This window comes from Odocoileus virginianus, chromosome 19 (assembly GCF_023699985.2).
Source record: "Odocoileus virginianus isolate 20LAN1187 ecotype Illinois chromosome 19, Ovbor_1.2, whole genome shotgun sequence".
In the NCBI taxonomy this organism is placed as follows: Eukaryota; Metazoa; Chordata; class Mammalia; order Artiodactyla; family Cervidae; genus Odocoileus; species Odocoileus virginianus.
In genome coordinates this window covers 22,144,987-22,166,585 of record NC_069692.1, presented here as the reverse complement: position 1 = coordinate 22,166,585, position 21,599 = coordinate 22,144,987, and the positions used below count along the sequence as shown (strand labels likewise).

Genomic DNA, 21,599 nt, shown 5'->3' with positions numbered 1-21,599 from the left:
CTCCTGGGTATATACCCAAAAATAACACAAAAACTCTAATTTGAAGAGACACATATACCCAATGTTCACAGCAGCATTGTTTACAACTGCCAAGATACGGTACCAAACTGAAAGACCATCAAAAGATGAATAAAGAAGAGACATACATTATACACATACACCCACGATGGACACTACTCAGTCACAGAAAGAACAGAATTTTGCCATTTGCAGCAACAGAGATGGACCTGCAGAGCATTATGTTAAGTGAGTAAGTCAGAGAAAGACAAACACTGTGGGGTATCATTTATACGTGGAATCTAAAAAAGACAACAGACTAGTGAATATAACAAAAAGAAGCAGACTGAGAGAGAGAACAAACTAGTGGTCACCAGTGGGGAGGGGCAATACAAGGGTGGAGAGTAAGAGGTACAAACTACTGGTATAAAATAAGCTACAGGGATATATTGTACAACATGGGGATTATGGCCAAAATTTTATATTAACTATAAACAGGAGTACAACCTTTAAAAATCGTGAATCACTATATATTGTATACCCGTAACTTATGTAACATTATACAACTATATTTCAATTAAAAAAACACATAAAATAAAATAGGGGTTAAGGCTGGCCTCACTGATCAGATGAGAGTTGGGCAATCCTTGAGGAGAAGCTGTCAATGCAGATATTTGGGGGAAGCATGGTCTAGGTAAGAGGAAAGCTCAAGGGAGGATCTTGAGGCAGGAGTGTACCTGGCTTGTTCTAGAAACAGCCGTAGATCAATAGGAGGAGAAGAGCGAGTGAGAACAAGGGCCTCTTGTGACATTGTAGGAACCTCAGTGAGTTCAGTGGGAGGGCCATTTTGAACACAGAAGTAACATGATGAGGCATGTTTAAAAGGATCTGGTTGTGTGCTGAAAATATACTATTGGGGAACAGGTGAAACAGGGCGGTCTGCTGGGAGGCTGTTACAGTAATTCAGATGAGAGACGACAATGGCTTGGACCAGGATGGGAGCATTGGCACTTGACGGCATTGTTTACTTTGGGCCAGGATGGAGTAGGGAGGGTCAGACTGAAAGAATGAGAAGGAATTGGACTTTCATTTGTAATGAAGGCAAATAATGTACATGCTAGGTGTAAAATGAATGAGAGAACAGTCATCAGTGACCGCAATTTAAGACTCAAATTTTGAATGCAAAGTCACTCTAGGTGATGGCACAGATCAACTGTGGATGTGAGTGGTTAAAAGGAAGGTCAAGGAAGGAAGGAAAAACAAGGTAAGATCAGAAACCAATGATTTCTAGGATTGTGACAGAAACTAGAGGCTATTATGCAACAATAAATATACTAGAGAATGATCACAGTAAATAGTATATATTTTTGTATAAAATACAGAGCAATTTTAACCACTGTAATGAAAAGCAGTTGGAAGTAAGAGCAAAAGCTTACTCAAACTGTTTCTTTGGAAATAAGAACTGATACAACAAATCTGGTAAATTTCAATATCAGATACTACAGAAATCATATCTTTCATACAAACACAGTTGCAAATGAGTAAATTCAATAAAGCACCAGTGACTAGAATTGTATGTGTGGAGTACAAGGGCAATCTAGAAGCTGGCGCAGCATTATCTTTTACCTTTTTATTCTGATTTGTTTTAGGCTTTGAGGAATTTCTTCCTTTTTTGTGAAGGAGAAACAATGGTGAAGACTCAATGGGACACTCATAAAGAGAAGTGTGGACCTTTTCAGAATACCGCTGGAAATCTTCGACCTCTACATCTCTATCCAACCTGTGTTTGTAACAGAGGAAAGAAAAATCTTAAGAATGTTGTTCAGGATTACATGATGAAGCTATGGAAGTCAAAGAACTTTAGCAATTAATGTGTGTGTGTGTGTGTGTGTGTGTGTATATGTGATGGGTCTTTATCCATCAACCACTATCTTAATTAGAACCCTTTAAATGATCATTCAACCAATTAACCAACAACTCTATGCCTGGCACCAGCACACTGACAGAGGAACATGCCTTCCCTCACCATGTCCTGGATGATGAGGACCTCATCGGTGTTATTTAATCTGTATTAAATTCCTCCCTTGCATGTTTCTGAACTCAGGGGGTTCTCATCGTCTTTGTTAAGGATAAAACAACATGGCACTCTACCAAATGGGAGAAGATACTTTCAAACAATATATCTGATAAGGGGTTAATATAAAAAATACACAAAGAACTCACACAATTCAACATAAAAACCAAACAACTTGATTGAAAAAGGGGGCACAGGACCTAAACAGACATTTCTCCAAAGAAGACATAAAGACAGAAAATTGACATGTGAAAAGATGCTTAACATCACTAATCATTAGGGAAATGCCAATAAAAACCACAAAGAGATACCACTCACCTGTCATGATGCCTATCATAAAAAAGACAAGATACAATAAGTGTTAGTGCGGATGTGGAGAAAAGGGAACCCTCACGTTTTGTTGGTAGGAATGTAACTTAGTGCAGCCACTATGGAAAATAGGCTTCTCAAAACATCAAAAAAAAAAAAAAAAAAAAAAACTACCATATGATCCAGCAATTCCATTGGTGGGTATTTACCAGAAGAAAACAAAAAGACTGATTTGAAAAGATACATGCACCCCTAGTTTCACTGCAGCATTATTTACAACAGCCACAATATGGAAGCAACTTAAGTGTTGACTGATAGATGAATGGATAAAGATGGGGTATGTATATATGTATGAAATATTATTTAGCCATGAAAAATGAAATCTTGCCATGTGTGACATGGATGGATCTAGAGGGTATTATGTTAAATGAAATAAGTCAGATGGAGAAAGACAAGACTATATGATTTCACTTAAAAGTGGAATCTAAAAAACAAAACAAACAACAAAACAGAGTCACAGATACAGAGAGCAAATGGGTGGATGCAGAAAGGGAGGTGTGAGTCCAAAATTAGTGAAAAGGATTAAGAAGTAAAAACCTCCACTTATAAATAAACCATGGGCATGTAATAAACAACATAAGGAATATAGTTGATAATATTATAATAACAGTATGGAGACAGATGGTTAATAGACTTATCTTGGTGAGTACTTCATATATGCAAATGTCTCCTGAGAAACCTGTATGTGGGTCAAGAAGCAACAGTTAGAACTGGACATGGAACAATGGACTGGTTCCAAATTGGGGAAGGAGTACATCAAGGCTGTATAATGTCACCCTGCTTATTTAACTTATATGCAAAGTACATCATAAGAAATGCCAGGCTAGATGAATCACAAACTGGAATCAAGATTGCTGGGACAAATAGAAACAACCTCAGATATGCAGATGATACCACTCTAATGGCAGAAAGTAAAGAGTAACTAGAGAACTTCTTGATGAGGACAAAAGAGAAGAGTGAAAAAGCTGGCTTAAAACTCAAGAGCCAAAAAACTAAGATCATGGCATCCAGTCCCATCACTTCATGGCAAATAAATGGCGAAAAAGTGAAAGCAGTGACAGATTTTATCTTCTTGGGCTCCAAAATCACTGCATATGGTGACTGCAGCCATGAAATTAAAAGACGCTTGCTCCTTGGAAGAAAAGCTATGACAAACCTAGAGAGCATATTAAAAAGCAGAGACATCACTTTGCTGACAAAGGTCTGTATAGTCAAAGCTATGGTTTTTCCAGTAGTCATGTATGGATGTGACAGTTGAACACATAAAGAAGGCTGAGCACTGAAGAAGTGATGCTTTTGAATTGTGGAGCTGGAGAAGACTCTTGAGAGTCCCTTTGACCACAGGGAGATCCAATCAGCCCATCCTAAAGGAAATCAACCCTGAATATTCATTGGAAGGACTGATGCTGCAGCTGAAGCTCCAATACTTTGGCCACCTGATGTGAAGAGCCGACTCATTAGAAAAGACCCTGATGCTGGGGAAGATTGAAGGCAGGAGGAGAAGCGGGTAGCAGAGGATGAGATGGTTAGATAGAAACACCAACTCAAAGGACATGAGTATGAACAAACCAAAGGAGATAATAGAGGACAGAGGAGCCTGGTATGCTGTAGTCCATGGGGCTGAAAACAGTCAGACCTGACTTAGAGACTGAACAACAATCAGATGTCACGTGCACCCCAATGTTCATTGCAGCACTGTTTATAATAGCCAGGATATGGAAGCAACCTAGATGCCCATCAGCAGACAAATGGATGAGGAAGCTGTGGTACATATACACCATGGAATATTACTCAGCCATTAAAAAGAATTCATTTGAATCAGTTCTAATGAGATGGATGAAACTGGAGCCCATTATACAGAGTGAAGTAAGCCAGAAAGATAAAGACCATTACAGTATACTAACACATATATATGGAATTTAGAAAGATGGTAACGATAACCCTATATGCAAAACAGAAAAAGAGACTCAGATGTATAGAACAGACTTGTGGACTCTGTGGGAGAAGGTGAGGGTGGGATGTTTCAAGAGAACAGCATCAAAACATGTATATTATCTAGGGTGAAACAGATCACCAGCCCAGGTTGGGTGCATGAGACAAGTGCTCGGGCCTGGTGCACTGGGAAGACCCAGAGGGATCGGGTGGAGAGGGAGGTGGGAGGGGGGACCGGGATGGGGAATACATGTAAATCCATGGCTAATTCATTTCAATGTATGACAAAAATCACTGCAATGATCTAAAGTAATTAGCCTCCAACTAATAAAAAAAAAAAAATCAGATGTCAAATCACTATGTAGTATACCTGAAACTAACATAATATTGTACATCAACCAAATTTCAACAAGAGAAAATTAATGAGAAAAGTCATGCATTAAATTAATATATAAATTAATTTATAATTAATTAAATTAAATATAATTAATTAAATATAATTAATATTTATATATAAATTAATATATTTTATATATAAAATATAAACCTGTGAGGATGATTTGGGTATGTTGCTCTGTATTGTACCACTGACAAAGTACAGAAATAACCACATTTAATATTCACAGTTTGCTGTATGCTATGTGCTTTATGTACATTATCTCAATTAATTCTCATAACAAGTTTACCAAGTGGGCCCTATTATTATCTGCATTTTGCAGCTGAAGAAACAAAGGCACACTTAGCCGATGCTGTACAAAAATTAAAAGGCAAAAACCTTACACACAAACCTGTGTGTGTCAGTTTTTCAAGCACATGCAAGCATTTAATGACTACCCTCTTATGCTCCCAATATTTCATAATTCTTTGTTTTAATAAGGTAAATGTTTTAATTATCAACTTGAACGTCTTTACTGATCATGCAGATTTATGAATACTAAAAATACTGTACCTGGTGAAGTAGGCATTACTTATACATCCGGTCAAATTAGCATACTGGGGAGTGATGGGTGAGCCGCCAAAGTAGAATTTCTTTTCACCTGCTTGGGTCTGCTCCACTTTCCCTCTGGCAGGGTTCTTACTCCCAAGTCTGCTCTTATCTACTATCAACTCATATCTGCAAGGGAAAAAGCTTTTTTAAGCACTACACAGCTAACGTATTGCTTGAGTTCTGTTCTAGGTTGTATGTTTTCTCATGGAATTGAGAAATGGAACATTTGGTTAATGACAAGATAACAAGTTGCCAGACTCTGTGAGGCTCAGGATAAAACGGATGAATATTTCTATATGCAGAAAAGGCTCTCCAAATAAACGACTGGAATTTAAACCCATAGAAGTAGGTTCAAATGACTAGTCATCAGAAACATTTTTTTTTTTTGGTGTGGAAAAATCAGAACATAAATCATGGTGATCATTTAATCATATCTGTGGGAAGCTATTTTCATTCTAAAGCACATTGACAGTGATTGGAAATGGCATGTTGCAAAGACCTATTAACATTTTCTTTTAATGGGAGGGCTCCCCAGGAATGGACACAGAATAGGAGCAGTCTGCAACAGAAAATACGTTGCTTTTACAGAAAGAATTTTCCTTTTATGAAAGAGAAATACAGTAATTACACACTTTAAAGATAAAGTTAAAAGACTTTTTAAAGTGAAGTTAAATGTGTCTGACTCTTTGTGACCCCATGGACTGTACACCAGGCTCCTCTGTCCATGGAATTCTCCAGGCAAGAATACTGGAGTGGGTTGCCATTTCCTTCTCCAAAGACATTTTAAAATGTGACCATAAATGTAACTTTCTCAATTGTTTAATTAAAACCTAATGAAACCTGTTGCTTGTTAAGTTTTTCTATGTACAAAGCACTGCACTCCATTTAGTTTAAGTGGTATGTACTGGTACTTCCCTCAAGGAAATTATAGCTTATGGTTTCACTGGAAAAATTTTTATATACCTGTTAATTAATTTTATAGTGACTTATTTGGCATGTTTTAAAATTAATAGCAATTTTTTTAAAAAGTAAGTTGTTCCTTCTACCATTTTTTTAAACACTAGAAAGGTAATAAGAGATAGTCTATTATTAGTAGTGGTCACTGGACGAATTCATGTCCTACAGGTGAAGCCACCTGGTGGAAAGAACATAAAGTGAGGAGCTATACCTTGCTGGGGAGACGGAGGTAATGATGAAGTGGGACAGTCCATCATTGTACTGCTTATCTGCAGACTGCACCTTGATTCCCTTCACATCCATGATCACGGTGCCATTATTCAATGAGATGGAGAACACGTCTGACTGAAATGCAAGCACAGGTGTTTTAACAACCGAAGCCAGGGATCCAAAAGGTGGACATGTTTTCAACATTTACCTATGGGACTGCTTAAAGGAACACACAACACATGAGAGGTTTGCTTGAAAAATAATTTCTATGAACAGCAAATACTGTTTTGCCTGGATTGTTATGTTACTTGTAAACTTAGACACATTTCAGTGGAAAGCAGAATTTCCTTTATCTGAACTGAAAATTTCAGGTGATGTTGTCACACTAAGGAGCTGCTATCCCAGTGTCAGTCACTTTCTTTACTCAAGCATTGCTCTTCTGTCATCAGCCTCACTTGTGAAAAACCAGTATTTTAATTTCCTTGGGGATGTAGTGAGATGACTAGACAAGAGTTATTTTGCTATTGTGGCTTTTAAAAATGTTTCACTTTCCAGCTGTGGTACATATACACAATGGAATATCACTCAGCTATTAAAAAGAATGCATTTGAATCCGTTCTAATGAGGTGGATGAACCTGGAGCCTATTATACAGAGCAAAGTATGTCAGAAAGAAAAACACCAATACAGTATATTAACACATATATGTGGAATTTAGAAAGATGGTAACGATGACCCTATATGCAAGACAGCAAAAGAGACACAGATGTAAAGAACAGATTTTTGGACTCTGTGGGAGAAGGCGAGGGTGGGATGATTTGAGAGAATGGCATTGAAACATGGATATTATCACATGTGAGACAGATCATCAGTCCAGGTTTGATGCATGAGACAGGGTGCTCAGAGCTGGTGCACTGGGATGATCCTGAGGGATGGGATGGGGAGGGAAGTGGGAGGGGTTTCAGGATGGGGAACACATGTACACCCATGGCTGATTCATGTCAATGTATGGCAAAACCACTACAGTACTGTAAAGTAATTAGCCTCCAGTTTAAAAAAAAAAAAGAATAAAAAAAAAAGAAAAAAAATGTTTCACTTTCCATCTATAGAGGCATAAAAATTAAAAAATAGCAGAAGTTAACATCTATTTTTCTGAATTTCTTTATTGTTTGGCAATATTCCTTAAAATATTGGCAAAATGATAATCTTCCTTTTCTTCCCCGATATGGGCCTCAGTCTCTACAGTTAGATCTCAACATAAATAAGGTCACCAAACTTTTATAAATGTTATTTTATTGTTGACATAGTATATTTTTGTTCAGTTCAGTTCAGTTACTCAGTTGTGTCTGACTCTTTGCAACCCCAAGGACTGCTACCCATGGACTGTAGCTAAAGTTCTATAGCAAATTCAAAAACTATTTCATAAATTGAGTCACACGTATGTTAGTAGTGTATATATACACTGAGGTTCTTAACATATTTTGTGCTATGCCTTTTTTGGTAGTTTGGTGACACATATGGGCTCCTTCATAAAATATTTTAAAATCACTCATACAAAAGAAACCAATTATATTGAAATACAGTTTCAAAATACCAAAATGATAAATATGTATATACATGTACTTCTACATTAAGGCACTAAACAATCAAATCTAGTAGCAGATCTAGTAACTACTTTAATTTAGAAGTAGCAATAAACAAAAATGGTATTTTGAGATATATATGACAACTATAACATGAAATGAAAAATACCTTTAATTTCTACTAAAGACAAAATCATAGGTATTGCTAATATTACTGTAGTTTGTTGCTGACATTCACAATTGAAGAAAATGCTAAATTTTAGTTAGAGAAAATAAAGATTTAATTTTTTCTCACCTAGTTCACGGACCCACTGAATTCTCTCATGAACTCCTCAGGGAGGTTTATGAAGCCCAGGTTAAAAACTCCCATATGATATATTTACAATATTTTACAAACTGTTTGAAATAAGACATTCCATGTGTGTACAGGAGTCAAAATTAATCTGAATTGAAAATTACTTTTAATGTGCTTAGAAGGATTTTTAATAGGCAAAACAATTACCACAAAGAAGTTTCCACCACAAAAAACAAATACTTACCCCTGATGCATAATAGAACAGTAATCCATTTGGCTGTAACGTTCGGAAATTAAAACCTCCTTCAAAGCCATCAAAAAAAGATATTTTCTGACTTGAAGCAATGTAACTCTGTCCATTGAAATATGCTCTTCGAGATATCTGTGTGCCAAAGAAAGTATAAATATAGAGTTTGTGATAATTATCAAATGCCTAAAATGTCCATTTCCTACATACCAAAGGCCTTATCTGCTAGCTCCTATATTAATAGTTATGTTTTAATTTCTGGCTTATGCTAGAATTCAGACCTGTTAGCCTTCCTTCTGTATGCTACTAACAGATAGGGTTTCAGCTTGCCTACTTCCTCCATTGTGAGTGAGTGAATATGCTCATGTAGACTCTCTGGGCTTTGGAGCCCCAGCCATTGAAGGGTGAAGCAACTGGACAAGTTCAGAGGATTCCCATAAGCCTTTTTAGCTTAATGATTCTTCTGTCTGCTGGTGGCAGAAAGGAACCCAAGGTGTACACAGGATCACATAGAAAAAAGTTTTTTCAGCTTTTAAGAGAGGTAAATTTCTTGTCTATTTATTAAAAACCTTTCAATTGTGCACTTACGAGAGAGTCTTCTGGGCATCCATAGCCAACTCCCAGGGTTTCTGTCTGTTCTAATAAATTGAAATCTTTCTTTTGGAACTGGAAGCCCTTCATGCATCCTCTGAAGTTGATATCTAGGGGAAGGTGTGCTCTTAAGGTCCTGGAAAAGAAAATCAATCTTTACTGATACAGCTGTGATGATAATGGTGGTGGAGGTGATGATGATGTCACCCTACATATGCAGGATGTAAAATTTGATTTTATTTATAGTTATTTTTAATAGCTTTACAGTTATTCCCATTTTCATGCTTTCTTTCATAAGCATACAGTAATTTTTAACCTTTGCATACAGAACAGCTTTATTCTGTATGGGGCCAATTTGTTTACTTCTTTATAGTTTTCAAGATCTTTTAACTTAAATCATCTCATTTTATCTTTATAACAATTCAGTGAGTTAGATGGTGATGCTATTCTTTCCCTTTTACAGCTGATTAATAGGTTGAACAATAATGAACTGACATATGTATAGGTCAAAAACTGTGAACTCTTGGCAGTTTCACATGGTTTATCTATAAAATGAAACTAAGAAATATTAAGTCTTTTTTTTCCTATGTCACAAGTAGAAAGTTAGGATTTGAACCCAGGGCTTCAGTTGTCCACTAATCCTACTTGAGTCATGAACCCACTTACTTGTCTTATTTGCAACGCAATAATCAACCAAGGATAGGGAAGTTTTCAATGAATGTTCAGACTTTGGAGCAATAGGAAAGTGAGAAATCCTTTATCTTTAAGATCAAAGATGGCATTTTGCTCAAAACAGTACCCATCACTATGTCTAATAGATAGAAAGTGCCCAAGAACATAGTATTGGATACTGAATGAATATGAAGTTAATTCTGAGTAAGTTACAATGACTTCAATGTATTTTAGATGAACACTGACCAAACTAAGGGGTAACAGTCCAACTGTATTCTGCTCTCACAAGATCATGTCTGAATGACATGCTAATTGATAGATTAAGGTGCACATATAGCAACCACAATGGTTAAAGATCCCAAGTGGCATGGCTGAAGGAATTGAGGATATCTAGTTTGGAAAAGAAGCTTAAAGTTGGAGGTCTTATCCCAGAAAAATTAGAATTTCTGGAGAATGATTGTGGGTAGTGACATTTATAAACATTCTCTAGGTCATTCTAATGAGAACCAGGGTTGAGAGTGACTGGACTGGAATGTCCTAATGCTGTCTCTCAGTTTAGGATCTCTCATGCTGTGAATTGATTGTAATAAGAGATAGCTGAATTTTTGAAAAATCAGAATAATATTTCATTATACTTAATTTGGGTTTCCCAGGCAGTGCTAGTGGTAAAGAACCCGCCTGCCAAAGCAGGAGACATAGGTTTGATCCCTGAATCGGGAAGATCCCCTCGAGGAGGGCAGGACAACTCACTCCAGTATTCATGCCTGGAAAATCCCATGGACAGAGCAACCTGGTGAGCTACTGTCCATAGGGTTGCAGAGTTCATACAACTGAAGAGACTTAGCACGCACACATACTTAATTCATGAGGCTTCCCTGGTGACTCAACAGTAAAGAATCTGCCTGCAAATGCAGGAGACATAAGTTCAATTTCTGGGTGGAGAAGATCCCCTAGTGGAGGAAATGGCAACTCACTCCAGTATTCTTGCCTGGGAAATCTGATGGACAGAAAAGCTTGGCAGGCTACCGTCCATGGAGTCACAAAAGAGTCAGACACAACTCACTGACTAAAGAACAACAACATATTTAATTCATATCTCCTGGGGCAGGGTTAAAATTTTGGTTTACTCTCAGATACTATTTGAGAGTTCAAATAACTCTAAACTAATACTAGAACAAAAGTAAATGGACACAACACTTCTTCGCTTTCACACATGCTCCACCTCTCCTTTGTGGATGAGAAATACTGCATGAGGCTATGTTCTAAGAGTAATAAATACAGACTTTTGTAGATCATGTTTACCTGATGCTAATTAAGGGGGTCACAGGGACTGGCTGCACGGGGCACACAGGTATATGACTGTGTGTGTACTCCTCTACATGTGCACAGAAGTATTAGGTGGGAAGGTCAAACATTTACTACACTGCTCCTGCATGCTGAGTCCTCAGCCCAGTGCGTTGGGAACAAACAGCTTAACAAGAACATAAAAGCTTACCTTGACTGTAAGATTTCTGGGGGAGCTCCTCCAATGTATATGTCTGTAAAAGGTATTTTCATCTTTTCATTATCCATGCTCTTAACATGTCGTCTGTCAACTACCAAAATCATTTTCTTATCATTGTGGTAAATGATTGAGATCTGGGAGAAATAATACACAATAAGTCCTGATCATTGCTTAACAATCAGCTTTTTGAAGACTGCTATGTATTTTAATTATTTAATAATAATTTAATTATTATTCATAATTATTTAATTATGTTGTAACAGCTGGGCCTCCATGATCTTACACTTATTTGTTTACAAAATGGGCAATAGCTCTTCCTTCGTTACTCACAGACATGAAAACTCTTAGTCATATTACCATAAGTTCCCATTTGCTGGAGAAGGATTCCATATGGATTCACAGCTAGCCCAAGAAAAATTCTGTTATGAGATCAACTTTTTAATTAATATTTTGCTCCTTTGAGGGGTTTCAGGAAAAAAGTGCAAACAGGTGCCTCTGGACCCTGGTCTGCATGTTGCCAGATGTCATTGTTTGGTGACATAATAAGCTTTAATGAATGTGGGAAAATTCTAGTCAGAGAAATAGTTAACATATTCTTCTATTGTAAACCACCCTCATGAAGGCTATGGACTTTGAACTGAAAAGAGAAATATAGCCTCTACTCTGCATTTTAGTTCAACTTAGACAATACTATGACTTTTATATATTTTATTAAAGTATAGGTTTAAAGTAGTAGTTAGTAAAAACAGATGAAATATTAGTATACTGCACATCTGTGTCAAGACAGATGAGCATTCTTTGTGGGTTCTCATTTTATAAGAAAATCTGTGTTACTATTTTCTAAGTTTCAGAGAAAGGTTTAAAAAGGAAATTCTTCACTTATTTAAGTGAAGAATGGGACTCAAGGAAAAAGCAAAAACAAAATAGCTGTGTATCTACATTATCATTTTCAACAAATGTACAGAAGTGCCATCATAATCAATATATTGAATACCAACAGGAATCTTTTGATCAATGAAGCAATTAAAATGTATCTTCACTGAATCTTTTATTGGAAACTCCAATATGACAAAAATGTCCACTCTTTTGAAGCAAATGTTATCCTGGAGTTGAGTATATGAGGGCCCTTCATTGGTTTTTATATGTGAAAGTGTTCAGTTAATTACTTTCTCACCTATCTCATTTGACCATGTGATTAGATCAATAGATCCAAATACAAATAAAACAAAGCATTAAAACTGCAATGATCAGTACCTCATGGTATTTTGCATCATTAATTTGAGCTTTCTTTAATGTGTCTTCAAGATGCACAGGGCCATTGCTAAACCCAAAGTCATAGAACACATGTAGGTAACCATTGCGCATTTCCAGGCTGAAAAACATAGTCTGTGGAGAAGAAAAAAAGTTGTAGACATGAGAGTCTGCTATTATGAAAGAGCAGGTTTAGCTGAATTTGAGAAATAACACTATATTCTTTACTATTGAAACTGAAGACTACAGAAGTCTCATGAAATTCTTATTATGAAATAAAAATCACAACTACATCCAGATCAGCAGTTACATCTCATATACCAAAGTTTTAATATTCACACACAATTTAAAACAATTATCTTCTAATGTTTTTACTTGTGAATTAATGAAATTTTAAATTTACCTTATTGATTTTTAACAATCTTGAAAACAGAGTACTATAGGCCATATGTAATCAACGGCCCTATTTTAAGGCAAGGTTTGAAAGTTGTAACAGGCCAACAGATGTGACTACATTTCATTTTAAAAGCAAAATTGGTACCACTTAAAAATAGTTCCAAGGTATGCTGAAAAGAATCTTGGAAAATTATCAGTAAATATGGATAAAAGGAAAAGAAGGCCCACTTCTGTAACACTGGGTTTACATAAATAAACATGGAATTATTATGTACTTAGACCACATGATATTCAACAACCAAAGTAATTCTATAACACTCAAGTAATTTACTGGTCAGGCTTGCTTGTTTTAGAAGATAGTTCACAGACACAAGAATTCAGTGGATATGAAGAATAAAGTATTATGGTTGTTGTTCAGGCACTAAGTTGTGTCCGACTTTTTGCAACCCCATGGACTGCATGTATCACACCAGGCTCCCCAGCCTTAACTCCCTCCTGGAGTTTGTTCAGATTTATGTCCACTGAGTTGGTGATGGTAAAGTCCATATTTCACTGAAAGTGATGTCTTGGACAGAGTTTATATACTCCTAAGAATGTGGGACACAATCCACTGGGGGATGGAAAGAAAGCATTTTAACTTCTATTTATACTCATTTTGAAACTCTAAAATAGAGAAGCCAACTTTCAATATTTAATACATATTTAATATTTAATACATACCCTGGGCCTTCATTTTGTCCTTTTGACTGGGTTTTCACAGGATTCAGATTCACACTTTGAGAATGAAGTTCCACACTTCAAGGTGGGCCAAGACCCTTGGCCCACTCTGCACTGATTTCTTTGTGTTTAGCCTATTGCAGTTATTGCAGTTTATGGGTGCTTGGTGGGTTTATGAATAAGCCACTTAATAATAGAATATTTATAATGATTTTCTATTGAGATATTGTGATGTGAAAATATTCTGAGACACATAGATATTTTCAGATTACTTCCTACAAATTACTAAAAATGTGGTCAAATTTAAAGAGCATTACACATTTGCTTTATAAAATGAATTATTCTAAACTTATTGACCTTTATTTGTGATAACAAATGTCTTTTAGTAGTATGAAACCCATTAGCTACTGAAAAAATATACTTTAGCTGTTGTTTCAAGGTAGGGGCATTATAACAATGAAGGAGAAACTATTTTGGTGGGGAAGAAAGTTCTACTCTGGAGAGACTTTTTTAAAAAAAAATCTGAAAAATTTTCTATTGTTATGTAAATTTGCTGATGAAAACAATGTAAGTTTTCATGTTTTTATGTACTACCATAAAAACTCTCATATCTACACTACTAAAACTTTTTTGGAAAATTTTTTTTTTAAAGTTTAAAAGTTTTTCAAATGAAGATTTTTAATGGTCTTGAATTCTTTTGTTAAAGTTTACAAAATGATACACTATCTGATTAGCTTCCAAGAACTGACATCAGGGAAAATGAAAATGTGCCAGCCATTTTCAAAGACAACTTCTGCCAATTAGTGAATGAAATAATAATGATATCATGATTTACTAAGCATAGCCAATGATATACTTCCTACATTTTTATTTATATGAGATATCTTGTCTAGTTATGATAGCCAATGACACTTAGTACTGAAATAAACTGAACTCATGATAAGACTTCAGTATCACCAAGAATTTAATGTGACTTAAAATACTTAAAACATATTTAATTACATTGTTCTCACTAACACTACCATTAATAATTTTTGTGTCACTAGCAAAATAAAAATAATTTCTTAAACTTCTTTGTATTCTTGCCTAGAGAATCTCATGAACAGAGGAGCCTGGAGGGCTACAATCCATGGGGTCCCCAGAGTTGGACAGGACTTAGCAACTAAACCACTGCCACCATTTTAAACTTGCATTTATTTCAACATTTTATATTTATACAAATTATATTTCTCCTAGTTTTGAATATTATATATAGTACCTGTATATCATTAATAAAGAAATGCATATATATATATACACACACACATATGTTAAGCATGCAAACTCTTTTTTAACTGGTTAGGGCATATGATTTAAAAAGTAAGTGTTAAATTTCTGTAGACATATGCAAAGAGTTGGACACGACTGAGCGACTGAACTGATGCTGATTTAGATCTTGGTGCTGATTTTGATCTTGGTGCTGATTTTCATCAAAGTTTTCTTAGTTTATTGAATGTATTATATTTAATATACATCTAAAACTATAGTGCAGGGAAATGCCATTTCACGGCTGCTTTTACTTACTGCTGACATCAGGTCCCTGCAGGAAAAGAAAACCAATTTTGCTGTATAAACTAAACCTTCAGTTTTATGGCATGCCACACTCAACTTGGGAAGGTGCCTAGAAACATGCATGGTGGAAAGTAAAGGCAACAAGGGAGAAGATGTAGGACTTTTTACTCACTCCATTGACCATGAGGAGCACGAGGCCATTGTCAGCTGGTGTTCTAACTTCGATGTCAAAGCGAGTCACCTGGCCAAACTTCCCTCTCCTTGTGATATCCCTCACTATGGCATAACTAGAGCCATCGAAGAAATAGCTGGCAGCCCGACTCTGTGTAAAGGCCAGTTTGTCTCTGAAATAAAAATGCAAGGATCACATAAACATGACAGTATCTGTTAAGCTTTCAAGTGAGGTTCTTTTCAATCCATTCTCATGACATTTTCCACTGGTCTTACAGCATTTAAATGAAGTCCTGATGTCTGCATGTGAGACATAAAGAAGCATTTAAAAAAAAACTGTCTGTGATGGATTTTTTTTCTTCGTACTCTGTGTGCTAAGATAACAGAAGGTTCTAGTGAGACCTTAGTCTCTGTTATCCAAAACCAAAGCTGCAATTCAGGAGTTTAACTTTTTAATAATTGTGCATGCTCATTATGATAGAGAAGAATTGAAAAGTTGTTTACATGCATGACTATTAAGCAGTTTCAAAATTTGTTTTCCCAAAAAAAAAAAAAATTTGTTTTCCCCAAGAAAAGACTGAAAACCTGAATACTGACCCACACTTGTCCTATCTGCAGCTCTTGCATAGCCATCAAATTTTTAGTGCTCTTAGCATGCTCTTACCTGGCACAGGGCACTGATTTGGAGGGGTCCATATTATAGATGTGCTTAAAATTGTACAAGCTGATCACATCATTATTCAAAGTGGCCAATTCCAGGCAGCCAACAAAGCCAGGCAGGTTTAAGCTAGCAGGGAGCTGTGAAACAAAGTGAAGTTAGTTCTCCCATGACTACATTTCATCCAGTCCATACAGATCAGGCTGGGAGACAAAGGTCAAGGGGACTGTCCCATTGACAGAAATATCATTCTACACCCGAGTTTATGTCTATTCTATGCCAAATCATTCAGATTAAGAATGATTGTTCAGTTGTTCACATCTTAGCAGAGAGGGTGTGGGTTTACTGAGCATATACTATGTGCCAGTCACTTGCCTGACAATGGATTCATGACCAAAGTCAATCCTCACACTAACTCCATGAGGTAGGTATTCCTGTCCTCACATAAAATGAGATAAAGTAATTCTCAGAAAAATTCAATAATGTGCCTCTAACTAGTGAGTACCTAGTTACTGAAATTGTGCACCTGAAATCGTAGATCAACTCCTTATCTTCTTCGGTCCTTCCTGAATCTGCCCTTCATCAGGTCTCATCTGTCTCCCTAAATCCTACCCCCTCCCACATCCCAGGTATTTAATTTCCTGCTTGTGTATCAGCTGAAATAACTAAGTTTTTGAAACTGTCATCTGTGAACCTGAAGACTAGCTATAAACCTACAAGGTATAGGCATTATTGCAGTAGGTGGGGTAATATTAATTATAAATGCACGTATCAGGATGAAACACATTTGATATTCAAGTTTTCGCTATGGCATTAAATTATTTGACACTGAAAATATGTGCAGCAGAGATCAGATTTACACAGCATATTTACAGACCCTGATTCAGAATTCTACTACCCACTGACCTAAACTCTATTTTTAAGGTATCAAGGTTTCCAATCAACCCAGAGTCACTGTAGGTGTTATGGACTTCTAAAAACAATCATTGTAGATTTGCAATTAAGTTGAAATGTGGCTGGATAGCTCACCTTGAAATTTGATGGCACGCCCCCAACATAAAACACAGTGTCTTCGGGATCCAGATCCAACAAGGAGTCATCTCCAGCAAATTCTCCCTTTTTAATAAACTTTTCCTCTGCGGTGCTACTTAGACTTGGGACTGTTAAAAACACCTTTCCGTGTTTTCCTACCCTGTTCAGATAAAGAATTTTTACTCCTTAGTAGCCAGATAATTTGTATAAAACACTTTTTTTTTAAAAATGTCAAAATGTGAAAACCCCTTCATCACAGACTTGGTGACTTGATTTTGTCATTTTCATAAGCATTTATAGAATGTCAACAATCATGGGAAGGGGAAAAACCACATTGCACCTTGGAACTGGATTTGTGGATTGGCCAGATTAAAAAAAAAAACAACTAATAATCAGATTTCTATTTAGAAGTGATGACTATTTTTCTAACTTTTTGCTTCCTACCAAGGCACTTGTGAAGAAATATGTAAATAATGGAAGAAGGAGAAGCAACATCCACAGAAACACTGTGTGTATGTATCTGTGTGTGCGTGAGAGCATTCAATAGACTTCTTATGAAATGTGCAGATCAGCCTTGCGTCATGGATTCACTTTACCTTTCAATCTTGACAATGCTGAAGTAAGCAGGCCAGGTACTGACAGGCTTGGAGTCCAGGGGAATCTCTACATCCTTAGTTCCCAAATTATAAACGTACACCAGGTTGTCATTTTTGATTGCAAGACCCATGTACTCTTTTTTGGCCTGGAATGTTAAGAAGTCTCGTAAATAAAATTCATATGAATGAATATGAATGAATATCAACTTTTGTTCTCATTTCTTTAAAGGACAATTAGCAAACTAAATGTTTGGCTGTGTATAAGGCACTCTGGCTTGAATTATTACCAAAGCGCCTGTTAGACTGGGTAGTGCCTCCTCCTTTCCAGCCTCCCTATGGCTGCATCAGTGTGAGGCCCCTGCCCACTACCCACCCCCGCCCACCCCTCTGTGCCTGTCCAAGTATACCCTGGACAGGAAGCCAAGCAACTTCAGGCTTGTGGACATTTGATGGCTGCCCGGAGGGTGCTAACCTTGTTTCATTAATCTGGGAATATAATGCCGCTTGCCAATACCGACTGCTTTATATCTTCAAGCAGGGTTCAGCATTAAATATAGTTAAGTCTCTGTACTCTGGATGTCTTTGAGATGCAGCATTCAGACTCCTGAGTTTGCAGTGTGAGGGTGATATGAGGAAACCACAGAAATATCCCCCACAGAGGAAGAACCACCTGTCCCACACAAAGAAGGAATTGCTACTTTAGTCTTGGCCTTCTGATCTACACCTTCTGAGGTGCTAGAATGGGAATTTTGTTTGTTTGCACAGGTAGTTTTGTTTTGAGACAAGAGAAAAACACTTATCTTTCCTTTTAATGTAATTCCATCTTTTAAAACCACTTGCTCTTACGTTTTTGCTTCCGAGGTACAGGATGAACTGATCTGCAGTCCCAGCCAGTTCTGGCTGCTTCACAGGAGGAGGCTTCATGTACAGGCTCAGAGATGTAAAGGTCTTTAAGTCATCCACGCTGGCTCTGGGGTGCACTTCGACTGCCGACTGGCCATCAAACATCATGGAGACTTGGATCTGAAGTTAGAAAATTATTTCATTAAAATGCAGAAGTGCAGAAATGGGCATGGTGCTTCCCCATGGTCCTCAATGGCTTCCCTCATCTCTGAGCTTTGCTCAAAGACCTCCAAGGCTTTGTTTACTTATGTTCTCACCTTGTTGGAGAAAGGATTTAAAGAACATAACACAGCTTAAATTTAAAGCTCAGTGAAAGAAAGCAAAACAAAAAGGCAACAAAGTAGGTCTAAGAATGAGGGTAAATATGCATTCCACAATGAGCTAGGTATTTGGTTAAAGTGAACTAAACGGCTTGAAAGGATACTTTGTTATCCAATTCACAAGGCCCATAAATTTAACAACTAATTGGTCAGGAGAATAATAACTAATCTTGGGTTCTAATACAGCTAGGACCTTCTCCCTAGGGTCTTCAAAAGAGAAGCACTGGTGAGGCTGTGGGCAGTATTCTAGATCATGTTTAGGCAGTTGGGAGGGGTCTAGACCCAGCTTCGAAGTCTTATACGGGGTCTTGAAACCTGGCTCTACCACTTATTAGCTATGGAACCATGAGTAAATCACTTAATCTGCAGTTTCCTAATTGTTAAATGAGGACAAAAGATTTGTTAAGAGGATGAAACAAGGTAACTATAAAGTGTTTTCCAGTGTCTGGCTCTATCATAATAACTGTAATGATCACTTCATTAAGATATTCCTTGTAATGATCCTTAGAAAGGCATCACAATGAAGCACAATTCAGAAAATGCATTTCTAAGAGACCCAATATAACATGCTGACCTGGTCTGATTCAAGGTGATTTTCAGAATATTCAGAAGTGGATGGACTGTGTATATTCACGCCATTATGCAAATACTTATGAATTAGATATATTACATCAATTGACTAACATTTAGTTAATATTGATAGCCAGTGAGTTCAAGATTATATTTTCAAGTGCCTAAAGAGCAGCTGTTCTATGACAGTTGAGAAGAATACAATACATCTTAGTAAATAATCAAGTAGTATATGGGATTAGTCTGTAAAAATTGAGAGTTTGAAAAAGATATCTATCTGTATTAGAAAGCATCTCCCTTTGGGGAGCTGTGTGGGTTCACAAAGGCATTGCCAGGACTTTCTTCAGAAAATGGTTTTAGGTGATTAAGGCTCCTAAATTCCACTCCATAGAAATACAAGTATGAGAAGGTATTCACAGAAACCTAGCTTTGGATATGCCATTTACTGACAATAAGTCTTCTTTGAAATGTTCTCCAAGGTATCTAAAAGGTGATTTGTGGTGTAGGGCTAATTACCATATATCATTTATAAGTTGGGTATATTTAGCAATAATAATTTCCTTCATTACAAAACAGTTGATTTCCAATTCTTAATTCTGTCAGTAATTAGGGCCAATAGTCTGTTCAGGTTGATTCGTAATTGAGAAAATAAAACCATATAATTTGTTTGTTAAAAAAATCATGCTGGTCTATAAATGAATAAAAAACAAATTAGAAAAGGGGCCAAGAACAAGTCCTGTTGAGTCACAGTGACAATGTTAATTGTTGTGTTGGGATATTTCCTATCAATGCTAGCACAAGTTACGGTGTTTGTTGCTTCTGTATAGCATGTCAGAATTGGGACTTTGTTGAAATTGTTCAGTTTAGCTGCTATGTGTTAAGCCTGTGGAGAGGTCAGTAAAAGTTTCGTATCATCTATGCTGTGCCAGAGAATTCTTTGAAGAGGCAAATGAGCAAGAATATTCCATTTAGTAATTACATAAAGATAGCTGTTAGGATAATGAATAGTAATAATAAAATTGAGTCTTTAATCGGGGTTGGCCTTCTTTGATTCCTTTTGCTCTATGAGCTATGTTGACTAGGCTAAATGTATACCTCTGAATCTTGGCTACACATTAGAATCATTGAGGAGCTTCACAAAAAAGCACAGGTTTTGTGCCCTCATTTAGAGAGCCTGATTATTGCTTTATGGTTGGGACCAGGAATTAGTTTGGTTTTCAAATCTCCTTGCTGAGTGTAACGAACAGATGGAGCTGAGAACTATCAAGCTGGATAATACAGTAGAAAGTTCCCAGCTCTGGAAGCTGCCCAAGGATCTAAGCTCAGCCCCCTGCTGTCCTTATCACCAAGTGACTGGTAATGACTCTTTTCACTGGTTACCTTGCTGGCAACACTTCTGGTCTGAGCGATGAGCTCTCGGATCCTTTGGATGCTGGCGGAAACATTGCTTGCAGGCCGCTTCTGTTCTACTGTGCGAAGCTGATCCAGGAGCTGAGGCACAACCTCTGTCAGGTTTCCAACTGTGGTTAATAAAAAGGAATCATTTGAGTAGACACTTCAGTAGTTAAGTCTACTTCAGCAATCAGGTGAAGAGACAACAAACGCATGGTTACTTCTGGTAGAACTATAAGAAGCTATATTTAATTCTAAAAAATTAATAGTTTAGTCCAAAGCATAATCAGTTCCTATCCTGCGATGCTTACAATACATATTGATCTATAAACTGTATGCAGAGCAAGCTGACATACAATGTACATTTCTAAAGGGCAGGACCCATGACAAATACATAGATGTTTCACTAAAGAGCACAAGTTCTACTCACATTTCTGATATAACAGGTCAAAAGAAATGCTGGGCAAGGCGGGGTGGGTGGGAAGGGTTTTTCCTAAGATGCCTGTTCACACATCACAATGCCACTGCAGTGGTCCCAGCAGAAGCAGAGCTGGATGGAAGAAATGAGGGAGCGTGCCCGGAAAAGTGGCAGTTGTGCGAAGGCTGGGGGTTGGGGAGTCATGG

The 21,599-nt window shown here is 36.9% G+C and overlaps 1 protein-coding gene across 3 annotated transcripts in view; it reads right to left on the bottom strand.

Moving 5' to 3' along the window:
* Nucleotides 1-21,599, bottom strand: part of LAMA4 (laminin subunit alpha 4) — a 139,658-nt gene that overhangs the window by 15,153 nt on the left and 102,906 nt on the right. For all 3 annotated transcript variants that reach the window (XM_070449937.1, XM_070449935.1, XM_070449936.1), the window contains exons 19-31: nt 20,964-21,103; nt 18,637-18,813; nt 17,791-17,936; nt 17,192-17,354; nt 16,169-16,302; nt 15,506-15,677; nt 12,673-12,804; nt 11,410-11,552; nt 9,240-9,378; nt 8,649-8,786; nt 6,529-6,662; nt 5,322-5,486; nt 1,624-1,777 (exon numbers count right to left, since the gene is read on the bottom strand). In XM_070449937.1, coding sequence (XP_070306038.1) covers nt 1,624-1,777; nt 5,322-5,486; nt 6,529-6,662; nt 8,649-8,786; nt 9,240-9,378; nt 11,410-11,552; nt 12,673-12,804; nt 15,506-15,677; nt 16,169-16,302; nt 17,192-17,354; nt 17,791-17,936; nt 18,637-18,813; nt 20,964-21,103 — 1,937 coding nt within the window. The remainder of the gene's footprint in view (nt 1-1,623; nt 1,778-5,321; nt 5,487-6,528; nt 6,663-8,648; nt 8,787-9,239; nt 9,379-11,409; nt 11,553-12,672; nt 12,805-15,505; nt 15,678-16,168; nt 16,303-17,191; nt 17,355-17,790; nt 17,937-18,636; nt 18,814-20,963; nt 21,104-21,599) is intronic.